This window comes from Battus philenor, unplaced genomic scaffold (assembly GCF_028537555.1).
Source record: "Battus philenor isolate CCGP_79_NKW_IND1 unplaced genomic scaffold, ilBatPhil1.0.hap1 SCAF_1, whole genome shotgun sequence".
Lineage (NCBI taxonomy): Eukaryota > Metazoa > Arthropoda > Insecta > Lepidoptera > Papilionidae > Battus > Battus philenor.
The window spans coordinates 298,932-315,534 of NW_027181661.1; the positions used below are offsets into that span (position 1 = coordinate 298,932).

At 34.0% G+C, this 16,603-nt stretch overlaps 1 protein-coding gene across 1 annotated transcript in view; it reads right to left on the bottom strand.

Annotated features, from left to right (window-relative positions):
* LOC137921772 (uncharacterized) overlaps nucleotides 1-16,603 on the bottom strand; it is a 56,371-nt gene that overhangs the window by 16,671 nt on the left and 23,097 nt on the right. The window contains exons 3-4 of the mRNA XM_068764595.1: nucleotides 6,729-6,814; nucleotides 4,009-4,104 (exon numbers count right to left, since the gene is read on the bottom strand). Coding sequence (XP_068620696.1) covers nucleotides 4,009-4,104; nucleotides 6,729-6,814 — 182 coding nt within the window. The remainder of the gene's footprint in view (nucleotides 1-4,008; nucleotides 4,105-6,728; nucleotides 6,815-16,603) is intronic.

Genomic DNA, 16,603 nt, shown 5'->3' on the forward strand with positions numbered 1-16,603 from the left:
TAAATCAATCACAAGAGCTAGAGTTAAGTAATTTCATATAGTAAATAGAAAATTAAAAAACAAAAAACTATGAATGACGTAGTACACAGGTAAAGGTATATGGCGTCTGTCAATAGTAAAAAAAAAAACACTATTTCACTAAAATGTATTCGCGTTAGGAAATGATTTATCGTTGTCATTTAGCATAACCACATTCCTTGTCCAATTAGATCGTAATAAATTATAAAGCCGTGTTCACTTTTACCAGTCTAAACAAACATTGACATCAAAGTATAGTCGGGTCTCGTCAAGTTTAATAAATATTTTCGTACATTTAATTTATGTGACAACGATGAACCTGTAATTTTTTAATCCAAAAGGTTAGATTAAGTTGTTCTCGTCTTGCCTTTCTCATCTTTAAGCTATCTTCAATGTTACAGAGTTTAATTGAAATTTTCTTCACTCGGAATTAAATGTTGTACTGGTATGAGAATGTATCAATTTAAACCTTCGCATTTAAAATATTTTGTCTGATATTTGAGTCAATGTAAATTTATAAAAGAAATTGTTAATAATGTAATTAAATATAATCGTCAAAGGCTTTTATTCTACAAAGCTATCCCATAAATAAACATAAAGCCTTAATCTAGTGATAGAGCAGGCAGTGGCTAACCCCAAAATTAAAAAAATATATCAGTCACGTATATTTGAAATTGCTGTCATTAAATAACAAATTTAACACGTTCTTTATATAAGAAAGACTTTAACTATTTACTTTGGCAATTTTTCTCAACTTACCGTGAATAACCTTTATGTTTTCAATCTTATGACAGCCTCCAGTGTTATTCTAGTCAAATGTAACGGGTCAATGTCTTTAAAGGCATAAGGCTCCAGTTTTTTTTTATCTCTCTCCACTTTAGAACCTTAATTCTCTAGCGATTGGTGACCAGCCAACCACCAGGACCAGCAAGCATTAAGAAAGACGTTCAATTACAAGGTTGAGATAGGTACTTAAAAAACGCTGAACGCTGGTCGCTTTAAAGATATAAGGAGAAGAGAAGGAGATGAAAGTGTAGAGATGTACGAAAGGAAAGGTAAGAAAAGGAATGCAAGATATTAAAAAGGAATAGAAAAGAGCATGACAATAACAATATTCGGTAAAAATTATTAATTTTATAAACAGTTCTTGCATCACCACGGAAGCGGAGAACGAGAGCCTCTTCCGCGACTCTCTTCCATCTCGCTTTATCTTTCGCCGCTTATTGCTAAGATATCTTCCTTCAGATATTTCAGAGATCTTCCTCCACATATTCCTGCCACCTTACCGGGTCCTACTCTTGTTCTTTTTTGTTTAATCACGTCGGAGACTATCTTAACTACCATACTATCGATCAATCTTTCAAAGTGGTATGTCTATATTAGTTTGTTGTTGTGTGTTTGTAGAACTTGACAATCGCTTAGTTGTGAATCGAATAGTTCAACTCGTGATTAATCTCTTTAATTTCAGCCTATAATAAATATGATAGATATATATAATAAAGGTCGTTGGTTTTTAATAAAATATAATAAGGTAACAGCTGTAAGAAAAGTAACATGTATATAAATAAATTATGTAAAAAAATAAATATTTTTTTTTTGTAAATAAGTGAGAAACGCGGCGATAGAAAGGACAAGACAGATGAAATGTAGAATGTAAGGAAAGAATAAAATATCTAAAGATGCACGGAAGAAGAGCGCAAAATAAAAATATAAGTGAAATAATTAATAAAAAGAAATAAAAATCCCTAACCCATAAATAACTTTGGGGTACGAGAGACCTCCAATAGCGGTGCCCATAAAAAACAGCTATAGAGAACAAACACAATTGTTCAATTATAAAAAAAGTATAGAATGAATGCATTATAAAACTCATTTCAACCTTTCCAGCACTGTTTACTCGAAACTAGTTTTGTTTAAGTTATTGATTTCCCAGCATTTTCTTTGCATACAAAGTTGTATGAAAGTTACACAGAGATCATGAATTTTAACCATGTTTAATTTGAATTTGTAAATAGTTTTTGTTTTGGTATTGAACAAAAGAAAAAGTTTTTATTTGTTATGAATATTTACATTATTAAAATTCATAAATTCAACTAGATTTTAGATTTTAATTTTATATTATTTTTTATTAAATATTTTTTAATGTTTACATTTAATTTAAATGAATAATTTTTTTATATTAAATATTGAATAAACTCTTATTAGGTACTCAGGTTATATTTATCTTTTTTATATATCAAGACCGGCTCATTGACAGCAGGGATAATTTTTTTTATAAATATCGCGGGCTAAATACGTCATAAATACGAAATGTATCAAAAATAATATTAAGAAAACTACAAAAATTATATTTATTAATAACATATAATACTTCGAACAAAAAAAGTCGATAAATTTTAAATATTAAACACATTTTTTTAATTTTAATTAAAATTGTTGAAAATTCTGTAAATAATTTATTACAGCATTTTTCAGTAATTCTTTCAGACGCTGGTTTTTTATGGCCATCGTTTAATTGTTAGTCAATTGACACTAACCTTTTTAGCTAGGCACTCACTCGAATATACTTTTCATTGATTTTTTTATTGTTATAACTTGCATTTCCTTTTATTTATAAGGACTAGTACGGATAAACATGTTATATAATCTTTTTGGCTATTTATGCATCTGGCTTAATATCTGGTTTTGATGCCATTAAAAACGCTATATTTAAAAAAAAGAAAAGACTATATAAAAATTTATATCGTGATATTTTTCGTTTATTTTTTGTTAAAATAAACGACTCTCATGATTTAAAATTCGAACTACTTAACCTATGCAAGCCTCTAAAAATATTTGTGACGTTTATTCGGATAGAGTGTCAGAAAGAGTAAAGTTGTTTCAAGTGTTCCTATCCGGGATATTCGATGTCAAAGATGCACTACGCGTTGGTTGCTCTGTTACGGATAAAATGGATTGAATTTTTGATAAAAGTAAATAAAGATCAGCATTTCAGAAGTCTGCTTAAGTATTTTAAATTTTAACTCAAAATTTTATGATTCTCAACAAATACAGCAAAAATAACGATTTACAAAACAGTATTATCTGAAATTTTATTTTAAATTATTATATAATATTTTCGAAACCTATGATAGAAATAATAAGGTAAATAAGTGTATAGTTTTCATTGTACCTTATATAAATCATGTAATAAGTACACAAGGTTTATACAATAAAAGCCTCATTCCATTGTAAAGAATTTTTTAAAAGAATTGCGAAAAAAATACCGTTGTGATGCGTTGACTTTGTTATAAGATCTCAGATAGAAGCATGTTTTTAACCATATGTATACATAAATAAGTATAACAGGTTGAACGATGCTATTATAGATTCATAGCGCAAGTGATTTCTATAAATTAATAGCTTATGAGAGAGGATAACAAACAAATAAAGGAGATGTTACAAGAGCTGGCGCGTCACGGATTCTTTAGTGAACTCGTTGAATCAAATGTGTAGCGAGTTATGAAGCAAACTTATCGCAACAGAATCCATCAAAGCATCGAGCCGTGCGCGGTGAACAACGACGTAAGTGAGGATACGAGTCGAAGCACGTTCCGGGCATCTGTCTTGGTAATAAGTTACACAGAGCTGTCATCTCGGCAAATTGTTTCAGTATTTTCATTTACGTCGCTTTTTTTTTCGTAATTACATTTCATAAATGTGCGAGATTTCATAGGGAATGTTTAACGTATTTCTTTGACTGTAATACATATATTTTTGTTATTACACGAACGAGACTCAAGGTGCGATCGCAAGATTCATCGATACTTGCGCTACAGCCTAATGATGGCAATAGAAGCGATGAGGAAAAGGTCACACAAACGTATATTTATAAAACTAGATATAGTTAGGACGTGTAATTCAAGACTATTAATAATTTAATTAAAATGCCTTTTTGGTTTTTAGGACCATTTTACAATGTTAACTCTATATAATTAAAAATTCACTCACAGTCTGCAAGTAGAACAGGTAGACGAGGTTGATGATCTCGACCAACGTCTCCAGCGCCATCGCGATGATCCACGGCATCAGCATAAACTTGATGTCCTGGACAAAATGTATAAATATTTTTATATGAACAATTATTTGATAAATTAAAGTTAATACACGAACCAAAAGTAGCTCAGTGGCCCACTCGGACGCCCTTTTGTGGGAATACGAAGCAGGTGTTATCGACGTGTGACAGCCAAAGCCGAGGACCCATCGTGGGGTCCTTTGAGCGTTCACTGAAACGACCTAAGAGCGCGGCGGCCTCCACATTTGTTTAAATAATAGTATAAAGCGGGTCAAACCGAAGCTCTTTGAAGAGCTTCAGTTTTGCTTAGGCGTGGCATACTCTGCACCCTACCACCACCTCTGCAGGAAGCAAGTCATGGAGTTAATTGTTTCAGCAAGTTGTGGTAAAAATAGTATAGGGAGCGTTGGATAGGAACGGCAGTTCTCTGCACCCAGGAAAGGAAGGAAATAATTAACATCCACACGCCGGTTAGGACCGCCCAATAAACGGATAAAAAAAAATATAAATGAGATGTTAAAAAGTAAAGTTACTGAAAATTAATAAAACAATATATATCAAGCAATAGTTTTTATATGTGACAGTGAAAACTATTCTTAAATAGGCACTCTGTTTACCTGTTCACCGTATTAGTTTTAAAATGTAATATTTTAAATGTATGAGAAAATATATACAAGAGCGTAAAATAAAATGTAAATTTTGAATATGAAAAAAAAAAACGAAGCATAAGTTGTCTATAAAATGTAAATAAAAATAAATAATCTAAAAATTTACACTAGGTTAAAAGTCCCTGCCGATGGCGACTAAAAGAAAGAACCCAAGAAGATTCACACGCGCATCTGTGACCCAGCGCTGGGCTAAACCGTGGTGCACCTGCTGTCTGTTATTCGGTGCTACCCGGACAGATATAGATATCGAGCAAAGAGGGTAGGTGTAGAGTTGCAGCATCGTCTCCCTGATAGGGAAAGAAGAATGCAGTTATAGATTCTTATATTAATGCGAGGAAGTCGTAAAGAAAATCATAACTATTAACAAAATCTAAGGTGTAATAGTGATATACAACTGTGATATTCAAAACAGAAAACAAATTTTGACAGTTGAGACAGACAAATGAATAGTAATAAAAAATGTCATATTGTCAGTAATTTGGCGACGGATAGAACGAAATGTATGAACAACAGAATGTAAATAAAAGTTATAGAGTGAAAGAAATTGTGAAGGAAGGAAGAAAAGAGAATGCGACACTATATGTAAGATGAAAGAAGAGAAACGAAGAACGTCAAATGCTGAAAAAATAATATTTTGTAAGCCTGTCATAGATAAAAATAGTTATACGAGAGGTCCAAAAAAAAAGAGGCCTTAAAAAAAGTCACGGGGTTGAACTCCTGAAGCCTCTCTTAGTAGATGATATTTGAAAAAAACAAAAGTGAATTTTGTTAATGTTCACCCTTCATTAAACTTTCTGATAATGCAGCTAAGTAGAATGTATTTTCTTTGGTAAGCCACATCCAACAAGAAGTTACTAAAAATAACCTTATTATGGTCCACCCTGTATAAGAAACTAGATTGCAGTCATACGCTTTTTAATCTTACATATAGTAGAGAAGCTAAATCTGTACGAATATTTAAAATTTCAAACGAGCGTGGGATATTTGAATAAATCATACATTGAAAAATTGGGCGGATCATTAATGTCTCATGTGAACGCAAATATAAACATACTGTGTAATAAGTTCCGCTGAACATTCGCGTTGTGTTGGAATACGCATTATAATAATTGATTTAAATTCGGGGCCGAGCCTGTTCTCTGTTTATTTTGGTCGGTAAAGCGAACGCTTGTATGTTTATGATTTAAAATGTTAGTCTGCAGAATTATTTCGCTTCATCGGTTACGTAATTACATTTCGTAACTAATTGGATCATCCTTAACTCTTTGTGTGTTGTTTGTGATCAAATTCATGTGTTCATCTAAATCTGGGGATATAGAAGTTGTCTCCTATCTTTCTACATTTGAAATACGGTTTAAATAGTTTTCTATCACATACGGGGTGATGCGTAAGGTATTACGAAGTCTGCAGAGAACGGTAGTAATTAATAATTAACTTTAATGTGAAGCAATGAAAATTTTAAAAACAATTTCTATATTCTTTAAACATTAAATTTTGTATAGGGTGTGCTATACGCTAATTGACAGTAAATCCAATACGTCATGTATGGTAAGGGTCGTTGACCCTGTCAATTTTGTATTTCCAGAAACGAAATATTGGCGACTAAAGTAATGGAGTAACGACTGATTATGGAACGAAAAGGTGCATATTTCTACAACAACAGCCTCAAAAATAAGTCGTTTAAGGTGCTCATTAAATTGTAAATGGTTTTACATTACAAAGTTATGTTACCCGGTGAAGGCAATACAATTCACCGCTCACGATACGAAAAAAACTTGACTTAGTTTATTATGGATTATTCTTAGATCAGGAAGCCTTTGGGATCCCAGTAGCTTTAAGTTGAAATCTAACATCACAGATAATCTCATTATAGAATCAAGGTTCTATAAAATTGAACTTTTTTTGCATTTTCCACTTTACGTACACATGTGATAATTATATTAAAAGTAATGTAGAACGTTTGTAATTTAAAGTAAAAATAAAATTACCTTGTAAACGCCCAGGATCAAGAAGACGCAGGCGACCAGGCCCAGAGAGCTGCAGGCGAGGAGAGTGATGTTCAGCGAAACAGTGACTGCAACAATAGACAGGTGTCAAGTGTTTTTAGTTGCTTTCTGTTGACAGGCAGCTGTAAACTAGAAAGTCATAGCATGGACCTTTATACTGTCCACTATGTTTCTTCCTTACTCAGGCATACCAAACGAGTAGGTTTACGATGTGTTCGGGAGGGCATACGGGTTTACTCTGGATTACAAGTAATATTATCGTTCCGCTTACTCATATAATGATGAAAGTGGTTTAAATATTGGTAGTATATTATTGTCGATGTACATCACTATTAGTGCCACGGAACACAGAAGACAGTCAAATGTTACGCAAGGTATTCAAAATTTCACATTGCCAGCTAAATTTGTATTTTTGATATATCAAGTTTTTCTAGAAATTTGTAGAAAGTTCTGAGTCGAATCGACCGATATAGGTAGACAGAAACAAATAAAAATGAAATTAAAATCGATCAAAAATTCTCGACTAGTTACTTATGGGTTATCAAAACCAAATTTCTGGTTAGAGCTGGTAGTCAATGAAGATGAAGTCATCCGGGAAGTGGTAAAAGTAGAAAATAGCGGAAGAGATTTAGATAAGTCAGTGCGGCAAAATTTGTGTGTAAAAATCCCGCATCGAGAACTGAGTGTTTCTCTGCGTTATTTTGATAGCAATTGGTTTTCTACTCGAGCCCACGGTAGGCAGTTAAATAAATTTGCTAAATAAGTTTCCTAATTCAGACGGTAGGTTTACACTGTCGTGGGAACAGAGCAATTTCGCTTGAGATATTGTTTGAAATTGTTCCAATTGTAAGGTAATATAGGAGCCTTCCTGATAAGCGAAAAAGACACCAAACAGTCATACATCACCCTCTGCAGAAAAATCTTAAAAAATGCTATAGAAAGAAATAAAACGTAAATATTGCAAATAAATAGATAATGAAGACAAAATAAGAGCAAAATAATATACAGTACTGTGATAAAAAATAATTATAGAATTTAAGTAATAAATATGTGATATAAAATAATAATGTAATTATGAAAATGAAAAATGGAAAGAGGAATGAATGAAAGGTGATACAGAGCAAAAGGGAAAGACAGCAGAATTGTGGCATGAAAGAATAGACCGAAAGACAATGTGAAGTATGAAAGAAGAGAAAGTAAATAATTAAAAATTATGTGAATAATTAAATTTGCCCGTAAAGTCCCTGTCTCACAAAAGATAGGGAGTACGAGAGGCCATAAAAAAATGGTAATATAGGTAATATAACAAAGAAGGTAATATATAAGGTAATATAATAGTAGAGTACAAACAGTACAATAATTGAAATTGAATTAAATAATTTTCATTGCACGCTTTTTATTAATATTAATTAGTTCCTATTTACTTTCATACGGTTTTACAAATCTAAAGTGGCAATAGGCGATTGACTCGTGACGGCTGTTGGGTTCGAAAAGTTTTCCAGTGGCGGCCACAAGCCGATTGACGCGGTGGGGATAGGCTTCACTCTACGTGGGTCAAAGGCAAAAGGCCAAAGGGAAAAGTGGGCAAAGGGCGCCTATCAGATGTAAAGAAGAACCAAAATTGCGGAATTTTTTGACCAATGTACTACCGTGATTCGATATCATTAGTGATGAGCATTAAGATTTATATATATAGTTGTATTTAGATACGGCATCGAAAACTTTTCATTCATATTTTAAAAATAAGATCAGCTACGGATGTTGAAATGGCTCGCATACTTTATTTCAGCTACTTTCTCAGTATTATATCCTATAGCATTCTGCAGCGGAGTAATGTTGCAGCAATAAACACGTTATTATCCTGCAGCGAAGATTTATTCGTGCTATTTATAATTTGACTCGTAAACTTAAAGGTAATATGAGAAAAAATTATAGAAATTGTTAAAGAGAACGAACAATAATTTTGGCGCGGCTTTGAAATTGCCATTTTCGTGTAAATAACAGTAAAAACAAATTAATACGCAAATAAAAGAGGTTTTTGTTAAAAATATTACAAAGAAAAATTTTTAAAGAATACGTCGTAGTATTCTCAGATCAGATCGTATTTTGAATTACTACTATTAATTTTTTATTTTAATAAATCAATTAACGACTGTTAATGCCACACACACTCAAATTTAATGTATCAATCTTTAATCTTAATTAAAGACAGTTAAAGTTCCAAATAATTTCATGTCGTAAAAGAATTCATTATATATGTACTTATGAACTTAAATTTTTATGTAATATATTTTCATATTAAACTTGCTAGTGTTTTATAAATATTCTTTTATAAAATATATACATATCTGTATCATAGTTTCTATTCATCGACCCCCACTTGAAGGCATATACCTCCCCCAAAGATATCTATAGTGGAATATACCATAATAGTCACACTTGACAGGCAGGTTGACTAGCGCAGTGTGGTATTTTGATACGCCATACTCTAGAACTGAATAAAACCTTTCTAAAATTCTTCCGCCTCCTACTATGTAACATACATCATTTTTATATTAACGAGAAATTTCACTCGAGACCAATTTCGAATCGACCCCAGTGGGACGTGGGCCTCACCTTGGGAAACAGCTCTAGAAAGTTATTTGTGGGCAGTGGAATTCCATTAAAATTAATGAAGAAAGTGTGAATTGTGTGTAATTGTATCCCGGGAATCGAACTCGTAACCTGTGTATGTATGTCTCAGTCCTCTAGCTAGATTACTGCTCATATATATATATGCAAAAGCATATATGAATACAAGTGTCCATCTAATTGTGTTATTCTAGCAGAGAGGTATGTAAGTGATTTTCTAGAATGTTCTGAAGTGGAAAGCAATGTAAATAATAATGGCCTGCACCCGAAGGTAAATCGGATGTTGTCTATTCGAATCTCCGTTTAAATTATACACGTAATAGTGGCGTTATATCCTATTATGTGGAATACAATGGAATTTCAGATGCGGGGCAATGTGAAACGAATATCTAATATGAAATAATGAGCTGTGGCGATAGCGTGCCCGCAATGGAATAATGTAACTGTCAATTTATTGACGAAACTCGGGAACGGTAAACAAATATTGCGAAACAAATAAACCCAGACACTTTGTTTTTCGTTATATAAACTAGAAATAAATTTTGTATGAATAATAAGATATTGTGCAATGTCTGAAAACTAAAGTCTTTGACCAATGTGTGTTGCCGGTGATGACATACGGATCCAAGACTCAGGGTCATCCAGAGAGCAATGGAGAGAGCTATGCTTAGAGCTTCGCTGTGAGTTCGAATTAGAAATGATGAGATCCGCAGAAGAAACAAGGTCACCGACGTAGATTTAAGTATTGCTCGTCTCAAATGGCAGCGGGCACTCGTGCAACTGATGTCGTTGGCCGTTCTTTGTTACCCGATGGACGCAAATTGCAAGGCACAAGCCACCCCGAAAAATGCTTTAAATTGTAGTTATTGTAATTTATACTCTATTTCTATCAAAATTAAGGTTGATTTTACAGTTGAACTTCATCCCCCATCACTTCGTTCCTGTTCACCCCGGACTTCTTCATCATCGTGTTAAACGTAAGTCTGCGGCTGCCTTCTGCCTTAGTTCTTCTTCTTTAGCCAATAGGCGCTCGCTGCAAGGCAAAGGCCTCTACCAAAGGTCGCCACGACGACCAGTCTTGCGCTGCCCGAATCCAGGGACTTCCTACGACCATAACTACCTCACGCCGCGTCTACCAGCCTGTGGTCGCCACACGAGAACCTTTCGGTCCCAACGGCCATCGATTTTATGAGCGTTGTGCCCCGCCCACTGCCACTTTAAACGAGCAATTCTTCGAGCTGTAACGGTGATCTTGGTTCTTCTGTGGATCACTACATTTCCGGTAAATGATTATACATAGTAAGAAAAAGACTAATATTTAGCCACTTCCACACATGCAGTGGTAGTCGTGCAACAAAGTGCACCGCCCGCCAGCCCGCCGATAAATGCATATGCGGCAAACAATGCGAATTACACAACTGCCACCGTCAAATTACTCAACACGTGTTTCACCCCTCTACGGGGCATCTTCAGGAGTTATGTTACACTGATTAGTGCCAAACACATAGTGTGATTATACATAGTAATATTTATATATAATACCAAAAATATTTAAATTATCTGAATAGTTCTAAATTATATATATAAAGAACTGAAACTAAATGAATTATTGATAAAAGATATAATGTTACTGTCTGCAGAGACGTCCATTCATATATAAAAAAGTAAAATGCGTTATCTATCCGAAAATATGAAAAAGGTTGAAATTGAATGATCGAATTATTTTCAGATGCGATTTTTCCTCGATTGAACTTAATCTTCTTTCATAGATCTAACACACTGTGGATATATTATTACACTACTTAAATAGAAATGTTATTATTAAGAAGTAAAGTTTGCATTTACATTTCATTGGATTCAAAAACGTTCTATATTCAAACTAATTTTGCTCAATCATTTCACATGCTTTATCAATTTATCTTTAAAGTCACGGCATCGGCTGTGATTTGATTTATACGTACGTGCAATAGGCAAGTAGGTCGTAGGTCATGGGTTCGATTTCCGGGAGACAGTCTAATATATAATTCACACTTTGTGCTTTAATTATAGGATGATCACTGCTCACAAATGAATTTGTAGAGTAAAGGCAGCAGTGTTTTTGATTATCATAAAACCACATTGCGACCGCCAACATTCCTGTCAAGCATGGCGATTATGGTGTACATCTTGCAGTGGGTGTCTATGGGCTGAATCGACCACAATAGGTCATCAATATAGGCCAAATTCGGGGCGTTCTCTTAACAATATAAACAACAATAATACTGATTTTTTAAAGATATTTATTAAGTCAAGGTGATAGGCCAATTGTGTATGTTTAACTAAGGAGCTTATGATAGTGAAAGAGATAGGTATAGATTGAGTACGTGCAGAAAGAGACAGGCAAGAGGGATCGTCGGAAGAGAGTCAATCTTGGTAGCTATAGGAGTTATCTTCTTCTTCTCCTTTTAAGCCGATTGTCGCCCACTGCAAGGCAAAGGTCTCCTCTATAGATCTTCCACCATGACCGGTTCTACGCTGCCCTCATAAAGCGACTTTCTGTCACCTTAGCTATGTCGTCAGTTTACCCAGGGGACCTACTCATGTTTTGTCTACTGACTGGTGGTCGCCATCGAGAACCTTTCGGCTCCAACGGCCATCAGTTGCAAGCGCGATGTGCCGCGCCAACTGTTACTTCATATGAGCATTTATCAAAGTTACGTCTATGATGTTTCTTCTTATGCGAATCTTCTCATTTCTGATGCGATCTCGCAGCGAAATTCCGAGATATATCCCTCTCCATTGCTCTCTGGGAGACTTAAAGCCTTATGAGGCCCGTCGTAAGTGACCACGTTTTGGATCCATGTGTCATCGGCAACACATATTGGTCAAAAACTCCTATTAAAAGCAGTAGCATTTTGGACGAGAAGAGGTTTAGGAGCTTCCTAAACTCTGCCCATCCGAGTTGGATTCGGCGAGAGATCTCCTTCTGGAAGTTTAAGTCACCAAGCTGGACCGCTTTTCTCAAGTATACATAGTCGTCTATGACTTCGAAGCGTGGCACTTTCGACAGCTACTTGATTAGGCACAACCTTTTAAGGCTATGGTATCGTATCTTACATAACGTATAAATGGCCGTAGATATCTAGCGCTAAATTTGATTTTACTTAGTATGAAATTGTAATTATATATATATATATATATATATATATATATATATATATATATATGAGTGTGTGTGTGTGTGTGTGTTTCCACTCAGACCAGGTGTAAAGTCTCCCGAGAAAGGCTTGACAAGGGTATTCTTATGTTGCGTACAACTTTGACTTGATCGGTCTTTAGGTTACAAGTAGGTGTAAAATAAGCCTCGTTCATCTTATAACTTAATATAACTTAAATATAAAGGGGTAGTTCCACTGCTATATAAATCTTTGTTATAATTTATATCTCGGTATCATAATTCTTGATGACTTTGGTACCGTGCCAAATTAGGAAGCGAAATTAATTTAGGCTGTCTCTATCGTTCTATAAGAATTATTAAAGTTCAAGACATCAAAGTACAAACAAAAGTACTAATTTAAGTAATAAATTAAATTTAAAGGTGATGGTTATAAATGCGATGGTGGAATCACATTAGGATAGCGGTTAGCAAGGAACCTTACTACACAGGAGAAAGTGGAACAGGGAAAAGAGATAATTGAAGGAGTCTACATGTAAAAAATTTTTTTTATTTTTTTTTTATTTTTGCAAAAAGACTAATGTATGTAAAAACAAAGAGATGGAACGGGCACGTCATAGAAATAAGCACGTCAATTGAAATGATGGCAGGGCGCCCCATAAAAAGTAACTGGTCCAGAAAGGTGCAGAATAACGTGAAACGGAGAAGAATGGAAGACTTCACAGAAGGCCTTTTTCAACGAAAAGGCTGTTGGAGGAATCCGATAGTTAAATAATACAGTAATAAAAGCTAATTTGATTTTATTTTTATATTTTGTTACATAACTTCGGAGTTAATTATGTGCAATGTAAAATACGCGATATATAACAATTGTTATGTGCAATCATACAAGGCATAAGCCTTCTCGTAAGATCGCCTCTCGTCTCGTCTTACGCTACCTGCATCCCGCAAGGTTCAAGGTCTATTTCCAGCCATGTCTGTGACTTTGGAGATTTCCGGATATCCTCGTTTTTGATTCTATATCGCAGCAAAACTCCAAGCATAAATTTTTAACAACCTAGCTGCCGATCTCGCGCCCGCGCGTGATGCCTACCGGGCAATTTTTACGAGCCAGCACGGCGCCGGCATCGCTCAAAGTAATATGCAAACGTGTCTGCACTGCGCTTGAACGTTCCAACTTCTATATCAAAGTCAAGCGACAAAAAAAATCGAGACAGAAGTAGAGAGAATTTATTTCCCATCACCGGTCTCGTGCTAGTGCGTGATGTTTTTAGTTTCTTATTTTTTCATTTTAATTACTTTATATAGAGTATTTAATAAATAACCTTTGAAACATTTTTAAACAAAAAAGAAAGTAGGCATCTGACTGACTCATTTTCAAGACACCGGCAGTGAAGCTGTTAAACAGCTCTCTGTGTGACCATGACCTTTTTATGGAGTCCACCGTAAACACGTCTCAAATACCCATCATCACCGATAACACATAGTGATGAAAGACCTTCATCTTTAGACATTGCGGTATTTTATAATAGCAAAAAATATTTTTATAATAGCGGTTAATAACAATTACATTAATAATAGGTACATGAGTCAGCCGGAGCTTTTTTGTAATCTCCATTTCTTAAATATTACAGTACCCGAGCGTCACTTTTGTGTTCTACAAGCGCCCCCCATTAAGGGTCCTTGTTAAAAGGTCGTGAACAACGTACAATTAGTTCGCTATTAAATTTCATTGTACAAAGTGTCGCGGCTGGACCTTTTGCTTATAAAGTTATGGTAACAATTCTATGCGCCGAAAGCACTCGTTCTATCTTAGAGGCAACAATGAATTTAGTCATACATCAATATTTATTAACAAATTGTTATAAAAAATTACAACAAGATGTAAAGTCAATTTGTTTGGATCGGAAGCTAAAAATACCAACAACGTAATTTTTGTAATTACACCAATAAAACTCAATGCGCACTACACGTATTACATAACTCGTTATATATGACTAAAAAAAATTGAACTCTTTTTTTTAAATTAATGGGCAGTATAGATATTTATTAAATGCCAGTATTTCTAGTGTAAAAGTAATCTGATATAAAAAATATTTTAATAATTCAAAATAAGACGTATTGTACTCGATATTAAGGGTGTTTATTGGTTGTTCTGTGATTCAAATGAAATGTAATAAACACATTAATTATGTCAAAGTCTTGCTATTTACAGACAATGTCGTTCTAAATTTAAAGTAGCCATAAATTATTAAAATTACACCAAAGAGTTTAACAATTTGTTCAAGGAGGTCGCTGCAGTATTTCATTTCAATATAATGTTTATGTGGGGAGTAGACGCGGCGTAAACAAAGACTATTTTATACCGAACGATGTCATTTAATAAAATTACTCAAGAAGACTCTGCGCTTTAATTACATTTATTTAGAAAAAAAAAAACACTAGAACTACACGCATTTTACCACTTTATGATATTTTGAACAACGTTCAAATTTGCTTGTACTATGGTATATATAATAGAATGCCTATTTGAAAACTCTAGTTGGAATAGAAAAAACTTTGGAGCAAAAAAGCAGCTTCTTCTAAGAAATTTATTTCCCCGCACATCTGTTCGTTACCATTTTTAATACAGAAAATTTTTAAAGAACATCGAATAACGCATAAAGGATTCTTAGAATGTTTTATGCGAAGCATTGAATTTTTGTACAGCTTATACACTACTGATTTATTTATTACGTCATTTGAAATATAAATTCTGCTGATGAAAATAAATAAATTGTGTCATGCGTGCAGTATAGTATTTTTAAAGAGTGTAGCCTTCGAATGCACTTGAATTAGAACTCCTTAATAAAGTGGCAAAAGCCTGGAAACATGGTACGACAATGGAAATCAAAGCGTTTCCGATGGAGTAAGGATGTGTTAGTGGTCGTATGAAGCTTTCGTTAAAATAAATTAAGAGGCTTTGTCAACACTAACATGCAAAAACGTGAGCCTAAAAAATTTCAGAAATATTAAACGTAAATGTAAAAACAAAGGCACGGACGCTTATGTCTGTGAAATACAGATCCCAATAATAATAAAAAAACGCTCCAAAATACGCATTAAGTGAATGTATTAACACTTGACCACATATCTGTATAAAAGGTACAGATATGTGGCCAAGTGATAAAGCTGAAATTAAAAATCTTCATGATTAGCAAGCGGAGTTCAACTACCCACCCATGCCAGACGACCCGTGCCTTTATTCCGAAATATCAACTGAATTCGAACGCGAAAGAATAATTTAAAATAAAAAGTATCGTAGTCTTTGTGGCCAGCAACATGAAGCATTCTTACGTGAATGCTACATACATATAAAGGCCGTTGATCATTTTTAGTTTTAATCTGTCGTCTTGTTTCAATTCACATTCGAAATTTAAATTCTATTTTGATTTTAAAATTTATGTAAAATTATGAATTATATAAAACTAATCTTTGTCGCAAATAATGTAATATAACTATCAAATTTTTAATTTTTAAAATTATTGTTTGATATATATTAGCCAATAATAGTAATATACCATATAAAAAACTTCACACAAAAATAATACCTATGCATTTCATGTATTTATTAAGAGCATATATTTTTTGATTTTGGAATACTTTTAGATACTTTTATGTCCTCGGAGGAAGATACAGGATTTTATTTTGGACCGAACTGTCACTGTTGCGCAAAAAAGAAGCAGAGTGCGCCTTGCCTGAGATCTCTTTTAAAGTAGCGAATCTTTGAGGCTTGTGCCCTGGGTTCTGTTTTACTGGATTAGGAGGAGCTCTCAGATCGCTTCGGTCGAAGACCAGTTTGGGCTGTCATTCATCGGTAAATATTAGTACACGAGTGGTTTTCAAGGTCAAATGTACGTGGCAAGTAAAACTTTTGTCAAAACAATCAAAATATTATCTGACTTATTATTATGAACAGTTGTATTCTTTTTTATTCTTCTTTTTCCTCTTTTCAGCGGATGGAACCTTAATGCAAAGCTTAGGCCTCAACCAAAGTTCGCGACGATGACCGGTCTTGCGCTGCCCGCAACCT